Source organism: Clarias gariepinus, chromosome 19 (genome assembly GCF_024256425.1).
Source record: "Clarias gariepinus isolate MV-2021 ecotype Netherlands chromosome 19, CGAR_prim_01v2, whole genome shotgun sequence".
Taxonomy (NCBI): domain Eukaryota; kingdom Metazoa; phylum Chordata; class Actinopteri; order Siluriformes; family Clariidae; genus Clarias; species Clarias gariepinus.
Window position 1 is genome coordinate 26,545,001 of NC_071118.1, and position 10,135 is coordinate 26,555,135.

A 10,135-nucleotide genomic window follows, 5' to 3' on the forward strand; every position below is an offset into this window, starting at 1 on the left:
AAAGGAGAGCGAGAAAAGAAAAAGAGAGGGGAAAAAAACCAGAATAAAGCAGGGAGTTCCATTCCTTCTTTTTCTCATTTTTTTTATTATAATGGACTCCCTGTCCCTCTCTGTCTCAGCTCATACCGCCAACAAATTCATGTTAGTATTATAAATATATATATGTATGTATATACCGTCATATTCCTTCTCGAGATGGTTTCCCGAACACCACCGGTCTGTGCAACGGACACACGCTAAACGGTAAAGGACATCTATAAGGTGCATCTTTGGCTGGAAATGATGTCGTTACGATTTCCTGGGTCCGAATGTAGCGTAGAACAAAGTGTAGGGGGAGAGGAAAGGACGGGTGTTTACAGCTGCTGTAATGTGCAGCGTTTTTATGCTTTTTATGCGATTTGGGAGACGGACTTAAAAAGAGCCACTTAGACAAGTGCTTTAGAGTCATCGGTACCATCGGTACCATCAATATCACCAGTATCATCAGTACCATCAGCCTAAACCTCCCTTAGGAGTCTTTTGTGTCTTTTTTCGGTAACGTCCGGTGTCTAGACAAATGCCGTTATGTTGCCACAAGTGAACAAAAAGTGCGTCCGCTATAATGAAGGAAGCGGATGCGCAGAACCAGCGTTGAAAGTGAACTAAGAAGGGGGAAAGAAACAAATTCCTGTGTTTCTCCCCCCCCCTATTGGCTTGTCGCTGCTTGGAGCCAGAGTTCTGTGGGATTGAGATATGGAGAGACGGAGAGAGAGAGAGGCTTGAGGCCATGTTAAGGGGGGAGGAAACTGGAGCCGGCGTGGCTCTGATAGTTTTTTCCCCTCGACTCTGCTCAGGGAAATCCACAAGAAGTGAGCTCTGTGTGTGTGTGTGTGTGTGTGTGTGTGGGATAGAAAAAGCCGGTGAGATCAATGTGCTATGCTAGGACACATTCCTCCATCCCCTCTGTTCAGTGTTTCAGCCGAGCAAAATTTCTCCTGCATTAAAGGAATACTCTGGAGGTTGTTTTTATTTTTATTAAATTATTATTCCTTGATCTTGCTCCACTGATTTACAATTGTGTGTGTGTGTGTGTGTAAGACGCAAGAATTTTGATGCGTTTTACAATCAATTGCAAAGAATTGATGCAAACCCGTTATAATGATACTGGAAGTCTAAGGGCAGCTCGGTTTAATTTTTTCAATCCTGATATGAATAATACGCGGTTAAAATCGGCTACGTTTATGAGGAAAGTGTAGCTAAGCAATACGTTTTGTTTGAGTTTGACTTTATCAAGTTCGTCGTTTGAAATTTGCATGAAATGTGAGCACATTTTAGACAAGCCCATCATCATAAACACCCTTAGCCTTTGGAGGTTAGTTAGGAGCTTTTCCGCCAAACACTGAAACTGGATCTCGGGTTAAAAAAATAAAGAAAGAAAGAAAAAAAAAAGCAGTTTTCTGAGTTTTCCGTTCAGGCCCGATGTTCGTTCCTGGCGCGTTCCTGGCGAGCCGAATACTGATGAAAGCAGTCCGCTGTGGTTTCTTTTTTTTTCCCCCCGTCGTCGTTAGTGAGCTGCGCGGCTACACACAGCGTTACGATGAGCGGCACATCCAGTGTAAACACGTCTTGATGACGGCTCGCGCATCTCCCAGTTCCTCGACACGCATTCCTCACATTCCTGCAGCGTTTCCTCCCTGACGATGAAATCAAGGATCCGAGAGATGTTTGGCACCGAATCCAGTCCCGAGGCGAAGGGGGTGGGAGCGCCAGGGGGCTTCACGGATTCGGGTTCGGATACGGCGTGCGTGAGGAGTGTGGTGTCAGCGGAATCCGTTCTATTTCGGTGTAAAGATGAAACGCGGTCCTCCTCCTCTGTCTGTATTAAGGCAGTGCGATGGGCTGGTAGGTGCATTTGGTCGCGAGACACTTTTTCGGAAAATATCAGACGATATAAGTACATTCTCAGACACAATGGTGCTCAGGTGTACCTCTGCTGGTCACTGGGGTGACACTTTATCTCTCTATCAGCTGGAAAGGTGGATATAGTGTACTTTTTAATTAAGATTTGTGGTCATAAAGAATGGGATCGTAATTATCCTTTCAGCTGTATGTGGTGTTTAGTTGACAGATACAAGCTGTAGATAAAACTGGTGTAGAGTCGCTCGCTGAACCGTGTCCTTATTACAGTACATGCTTTGTTTTTGGCAAACCTTTTTTGTTTTGTTTTCGTCTCTATTTCTTCATTGTTTTCCTCTTTTCGTCTTTGGTAACGATTCTGGTACCTGTTCCTTATCATAAAAAAGATCTGAAATTGTCACGATATGATATTTTCACATTTATCCAGCAGTTTCAGACTGAGTCGCTAACTGTCAGTCTGCGGTTAGCGTTCAGGCCTCCTCCCTTCCTCTCTCTGTGTACCTCTCTCTTTCTATATCTGTCACGCTTTCATTTCCCATCATCTCGCGTGGTTCAGTTTACCTTTATTCAGCTGCTATATTGGATATACACTGCCACAATTGAGTGCAGTCACTAATCCCTGTTTGCTTTTTTGTGTGTGTGAACAGATTCCCAAGGTCTTCAGGAGTGCGGCGAGCGCGAGCACTGGTGTGTGGTGGCGTACTGGGAGGAGAAGACGCGCGTCGGCCGACTCTATTCGGTCCGCGAGCCATCGCTGGACATCTTCTACGACCTACCTCAGGGCACGGGCTTCTGCCTGGGCCAGCTGTGCTCGGAGAGCCGCAGCGCACTCGTGCACATGGTGCGGCCCAAAATCGGCTACGGCATCCAGCTGAGCCGCGAGGCCGATGGCGTCTGGTTGTACAACCGCAGCCGATACCCCATCTTCGTCAAGTCAGCCACGCTGGACGACCCTTCGTCACGAACTCTGCTCGTGCACAAGGTTTTCCCCGGGTTCTCCATCAAAGCCTTCGATTACGAGAAGGCCAAAAGCCTACAGAGACCCAACGACCACGAGTTCAGCCATCAGCCGCGCGCCGGATTCACCGTGCAGATCAGCTTCGTCAAGGGCTGGGGTCAGTGCTACACCAGACAGTTCATCAGCAGCTGCCCCTGCTGGCTCGAACTCATCTTCAATAACCGATAGCCACAGGCCCCGCCCACGCCCACTCCCTCCCCTTTCTCTGTCACTATGGACACGGACTGGCCCTGACCTCGTTTTGGGACTATTTGCTATTTTTTGTTTGTTTGTTTTTTCGTGACAGAGTAAGAGAAAGAAAAGGTTCTCCAGAAGATTTTACGACAGAAAAAAAAAAAAGAGAAAGAAAGAAAGAAAGAAAGAAAGAAAAACCCGTGACGGGTTTTTATTAAAGACTTTAAAAGATTTAATTAAGTGAAATAAAAGTTCAAAATGTATTGTTATATATAAATATATTATTACTTGTAAATACGAAGACGTTTTATATGCATCGTTATTTATGTATTGTGCAGTGTGTTGATAGAAATAGAAAAGATGCACTTTGCTTAATATAAATGCACACCGGAGAAATGCCAAAATTAAAAAAAAGTAACAAATCTAATTTACTTCCGTGGTTGTGTGTTTTGTTTCTGGGAAAATTTTAGACTCCGGAGTTCTTCTGTAGGCTGGGGAAGGTGGAAAAATATGGAGATTCCAACAACAACAGCAACAAAAAAAAAGAAATTCTAGCTATAAATGTTTACTGCCATTGTAATATATATATATATATATATATATATATATATATATATATATTTTTTTTTTTTTTATTATTAGCTTAGAGTGCACCTGTAGGATTATAGAGGAACTGCAGCGTTACCACTTCAAATGCAAACATATAATAATAATAATAATAATAATAATAGTAACAAGCACAAGCAATAGTGGTGTACAATTATAAGAATAAATATGCATGTAAATAAATATGCATATGAATAAGTACAGTAAAAGATTTAATTAAAGATAGAATTTCCAGTAAAAAAGCAAAATAAAATAAACATTTTTTTTAAGACTTGTGATATATCACAGAATAGATTTTTCCCACATCTCTAGTTCCCTTTAATTATCTGTTCAGAAGGATACAGAAAGTTGTAGGACTGTTTATAACTGAGCCCAATATTTCAGCTTTAAATCTTGACCCTGGGTTTCTGATACGATGTTACACAGACGGACGATAAGATTCAGGAAATCATTTCAGAGAAGACGTTGCATATTTGACAGCTCCTTTGTCTGTATATGTGTGTGTGTGTGTGTGTGTTATATTCCCTCTCCGTTTTTAAACACACTACTCTTTAAACACGCTCACCTTCCTCTCTCATTAAGACACTCGGACCTGAGAGGAAGGAAGCTGATATAATGGAGCATGTCAAAAAACAACACACACGTTTCCCTTGGACATCTTCGCTGTCTGAAGTTTGCTACTTTCCTATGGAAACCGCCGCTACGAGGATTATGTGATTCCATGCTAACGAGTAAAGGGCGCTGGTACTGTACGTGCCAGTTTAATCGTCAATGTGTTCAGTTTTTTTTAGACTCCATTATGTCTTTATCAGATAACATATATTTATAAAACTAGACAAAAGAGTGTCTCAGAGCTAAAAACAATCGTCTCTTCATCACGCACTCGATGTAGCACATTGTTCTGTGGCACGCCCTGCAGGTAGTTAGCATAGCACAAAGTTTTAAGATGTGATAATATACTCTTGACATGTTTACATATTTCAAATTAAAGGGTTTTTTAAAAAAAATTTTTCCTATAAAAAATGGTTTTATTAAAGGAAATGTTTAGTCTGAGCTAAGGGTGCGTCTCATTTTAGCATTAAGCTGCTCAAGCGTGTTAATTAAAACTAAACACACCGAACATGAGGAGCGCGCAAATGTGTCTTAAATTCCATAATAATTATAATAATAATATGAGAAAAAACACGCATTAGCATAATAAGCATTAGCATGGGGTTGTATTTCACAGAGAACTCTTGTGCTGTTAGCATAGTGTAAGAGCAACTGGTGGTTTGAGAAATAAAATGAAATAAAAGAGAAAAATAGGACATCATGACCGCTTAGACGTGATCACACGACTTTTCCAGCTTTTTAATTCCAACCTACGCAACATTGAACATTTTCTCATTTAATTCGCTGCTCTAATTCAGTGGAATGGGGGAAGTGTCTGATTCCAGACGGCTGTCTAGACGCAGTCCCTCCCCCTCCTGCTGGCTCTCATATGGGTGTCTGTCGGGGGGATTAGCCCCGTAAGCCTTCTTTACGCTCCACGTCCGAACTCAGACCTACATTCCTAAAACACAGATTCCCCTGTAACACCCACAACCCGGACGCAGCACACCAAGGATAGCGGACCTGAAAGCTGCTGCTGCCAGGTTAGGGGTCAGATTCCTGATGAACGTGTTGAGCAGGAGGGCTTGTCCACTGTTACATCTCTATCCCCTTTGTACGTCAGTGCTGAGTAACAGTACCGTCACCGCGTCACTCTCCATGTGCTGCTAATGCTTCTAAAGCGGATGCGTTGGCCTGAGCTGCTCTCGCCACGAGCCTGAGGAAGGTGACGTGTTTCTCTAATCTGGACGTGCGACATCAGAATTAACTTTATTTTGTAGGTCAGGACGTCTATCCTGGACTGTGAGGCATGTAGTGCTTTTACACAGCACAGTGTTAACCATTACTTACTCAGGCTTCCTTTAAGGTTCACTATAAGACTTTAATTAATCATGCTGTCTAATAGCATGTTGAAAGGATGTTGATGAAATACCCTGTATCAGTATCAAAATGATTGATGGGATATCAAAAAAAATATCCGGCAAAAAACGGAATTCCGCTGGGCGAAAGAAAATAATATTTGGAACAGGAATCATTTTCTAAAAAAGGGAAATTCTTTTTCCACTTTTTTTTAGGATTGATTTAAGTGCATGAATAATTAATATTTTATTATATTTGTTTAATAGAATTGGAATGAAAAAAAAAAGTTTTTAAAGACACTATTGTATGTGAATCTTTGCAATATTAATAACTGTATTATATAATCTAACTAAGATCACAAGCTTGACAGGTAACAATCATTTAATTTGATCGGAAAAAGTTTTTCTTTTTAATAAAATAAAATAAAATATTTTATATTATTCATTATTAAATTACATTTTATAAAAAATATATACTGTATATAAAATTATTTTTTTTAAATATTTTAATAGAAAAACAAACAAACCTAAAAATATATACATTAAAGTTGTATTGGAATCCTCACAAAATTAACAGAAATATTATATTACTAAAATAATATTATAAGATTGACTAGAAAAATAATGCAAAAGAATATTATTTAAAATATATTTACATTTATTTTAAAATATGTTAAAAATATTACATTTTTAAATATATTAAAAAGTAATAAATATTTTTTATTGTATAATAAATATTGTATGGAAATCCTTATCCTATATTATTTAATTAATATTGCAAGGTTGACAGGTAAAACTAATTTTAAATAATTTTGTAAAAATTAATAATCTTTTAAAAATAATTTTATTCATTATTAAAATGGATTTAGATATTATATACTGTAGGCTATATATAATTTTTTCTTTTAAATATTTTAATAAAAAATTACATAAAAAATAAATTTAAAATATATTGTCTAGTAAATATTGTGTGGAAATCCTCACATAATCAATAACCATATTATATTACTAAAATAACATTACGGAAATTGACAGGATTTTGTTTTAAATAATTAAAATATATTTTAAATAATACATTTAAAATATTAAAAATAAACAAATAATTGATATTGTATGGTAATACAATGTGGATAACTATGTTACTTAGATAAGATGAACTTTTAAAAATATATATTTTTAGATTGGCATATTAAAATAGCATAATTTTAAACATTACACAACAAAAGAATATTTGGATTCTAGCTTTAAATTCTTTTGGCATTGTTGCAGTTCTTAAACACCCATTTTCAACACAATTTGCAGACAGACTGTTTTCAACTTTTCCGAAGTACTTTTTTAAATATTAATATTTTTAGTAATAAAAAGAACTTTTTTCACATCAAAATTGTTTGAATAATAAACCTAGACACATTGTATGTTAGACTAGGATTATTTCCTCATAAACGTAAATGGCTGACCGTCTTATAATTTTCTTACATAATCATTTAAAAAAAAATATATTTTTTTTCTTTTGCTATTTCTTTATATTTTATGTTTTTTTGAAAAAAATATTAATCCAACGTCTTTCCAACAGAGCTTGTTGAGTAGCAAGAATGGGTCTGGTTTAAACTCACACACACATACACACTCTCTCACACACACTGATGCCTGTGTTAGCAGTGCTGGAGCCTCAGAGAGAGATAGAGAGAGATAAGATAAGGAATGTGTGTGTCTCGCGCTCCCTGCTGCCAGTTCGTCTGCCCCTCAGAGAGAGGAAGTTCCCTCGACTCAGCAGGCCGCTTAATGAATGAACTGCACTTCTCTCAGCTGCCCTGTACCTTCACAGACCTTCTGCTCATAAAGAGATGCCTGTGTGTGTGTATGTGTGTGTATACGGATGTTTAATTAATCAGATCTTCATGGAATTCTACAGAGCTCGGACATGAATGTCTCACAGCAGTATGATGTGATAAGAAAGCCATCAATGATGGGATGCTGTTCTGGAGTTGATTATTTTCCAATAGTTGCACATCCTACAGCATCTTTGTCAACGAAATCGACCTATTCCGCTTTTTATCCATTTACAGCTATATTAAATGTTGGGAAACATTCGGGAGACAAGTCCGTTCCTGTTATCACGTACGAAATATCAACTATAAACACTCATTTCCTCATCAGCCCCTGTTTTTATCTCTCGCTTGAAGTTTGTCACGTTAACGAGAGAACCCAGAAATCGCAAACGTCTGTCCTGAAGATGTCAGAAAGCATAAAGTTACAGCTTTTCCTTTGAGTGTTGCAAAGTCTTGACACTGGAGACTCCTTCCAGAAGCGTTAAGTAAACAAACCTCTCTGGAATATGAGGAAAGCCTCACCGTTTCATCACTGACCGTTCATTTTATAAACCATTACCAACCATTACAAAGCCTCGGAGAAACCAATAGGAGGTCATTTTTCCCTCGTTGTGAAGACACCAGAACAAGGTTTTTTAACGGTTGCTTTGGTTCCGAGCTTATTTATACTGAAATAAACCTACTGGCCTGCGTGACACATTCCCGAGACATTTCTAATGAATTACACTCAATGTTACCGTATGGTTCCACCTAAACTCATTTGAACAGCGTTTACAGTCCAGTGCTTTATTTGCCATGATCTAAAATAAAACGCTTAGTCAAAACACTGAAAGTTCAAAGAGCGTCTAATCTGATGTTGCGCTCTTTTCTTGTCTCGCTCTTTCTTTCCCCATAAATCTGATAAGGCCGTTGCCCTCATGAGCACGCACTCTTTCGTTTTGCCGTTCACACGCTAGCAGGCCTGCAGTCAAAGTGTGTACGTGTGTGTGTTTGTGTGCGCGTGAGTCAGCGCTGGAGCCGGACTGTCTACAGCCGCCTGTTGGCCAGCATGCTCTCTCTCCCTGTCTTTCTCTCTCTCTCTGTCTCTCTCTCTCTCTCTGTCTCTCTCTGTCTCTGTGTCTGTGTCTCTATCTCCCTCCTCTGCTGTTGGGTTTTTTAGCAGTGGGTGGGCTTCCTTTACTCAATCTGAATAAGATAAGGTTTAAAAATACAACAATATAAATACTATATATATATAATGCCAATTAAATGATTAAATATGTTTTTTAGTTAAAAAAGCATAAAAAATCCGACAAAATCCAAATCACTTGTTCCCCCCACTGCATCATCTTGTACACAATTAAATAAATACCCATAAGAATAAAATAAAAACTAAATGTATTTCCTATATAATCTATAATGCAAAACTGGACAGTTATCACACTCTGATCAAGTCCTAGTTTCTACAGTTTAACTTAGAATTAAAAAATCAACAATTATGACAACTTATAAACCATCAATAACAGGGAATGCCCGAGAATTTTTTCCCCATAGGCCAATCCATGTACAGTATGTTCTCTTTATTAGCCTTGACTTAAACAGCTTAAATGGCAAATGAAAATTATTTTAATGATGTGACTTGTTTGTTTTTCTGCCATTTTCTTTTGGACTATTTAATCAAGTTTGTTAAATTCGACATGTGAATTAGTCGTGTCGAGACAGGTCGAGCATGTCGTGCCAAATGACGGAAACAACTGTGACTTTACAGTTTTAACTCATAGGCATGTCATATTACAAAAGTCTTATGTCTAATGTCTTTAAGCTCTATTTATGTACCCTAAATGAGTTTTAAAGCCATGCTGTTTACACTTTCTCGGGTAACTTGCGGTGCAACAGATATTCCCCATGACGCTCCCCACTGAGAAACAAGGTTTGGACCCTTTTTATGTGTGCTTTTGTGCCCCACCTAAGCATTAGTCTTTCTTAAACCAGAACCCCATCCCCCCTCCATTCCTCCTCTCCCAACTCAGGGGGCAGATAAGGGACTTTAATGGCCGTCTGCACTGTGTCACAGGGGAAAGGGGCGTCTGTCTGTAGGGGGCTGGGGCTAAAAGAGAGGTTCAAATACTGGAGAGACAAGAAGCAGAACTGAAGGTTCACTGAGACTTTGCCCTTGAATTGTTCGAACCCTTACAGTGACCGTCAGCCCAAGCTAGGCACCGTACAGCCTTGTTTCCTTGGTTACATATTTTGGAGGTTCAAATGCAAGAGAGGGAACAGAAATGTGGAAATTATTCACATATTGCTATACCACAAACCCCCTCCCAACGTTTTTCCTCTTTCAGTAACGTGCCAGACTCGTTTATGACACCTCACCGCTGACAAAATGATGGGAAGAGGCGCGATCGGTGAGCAAGGATCAGACTGGCAGCTCCCGGTTTCACTGTTGAAGCCAAAGATTTCTTTTTTCTTTTCTTTTCTTCTTAGATTTAGGGGCTGGAAGGAGTCTCCTCAGCCTGAAGAATGAAGCAAAAAAGTGAGTTAGCTGGAGAAGCATGCGTCATGGCTCATGGATCACTGAAAATATTTTGCCAACTGCAATGATGGCACGAAGGCAGCGTGCAAGCGCCAGACCTGATCTTGCATTGAAGTGTGAAATGATCAGATCTGGTAAGGCATCATAA

General features: G+C 39.0%; 1 protein-coding gene across 1 annotated transcript in view; it reads left to right on the plus strand.

The window, feature by feature from the left end:
• Positions 1–3,519, plus strand: part of smad7 (SMAD family member 7) — a 20,195-nt gene extending 16,676 nt beyond the window's left edge. The window contains exon 4 of the mRNA XM_053478929.1: positions 2,544–3,519. Coding sequence (XP_053334904.1) covers positions 2,544–3,082 — 539 coding nt within the window. The 3' untranslated portion in view covers positions 3,083–3,519. The remainder of the gene's footprint in view (positions 1–2,543) is intronic.
• The last annotated feature ends 6,616 nt before the right edge of the window (positions 3,520–10,135 follow it).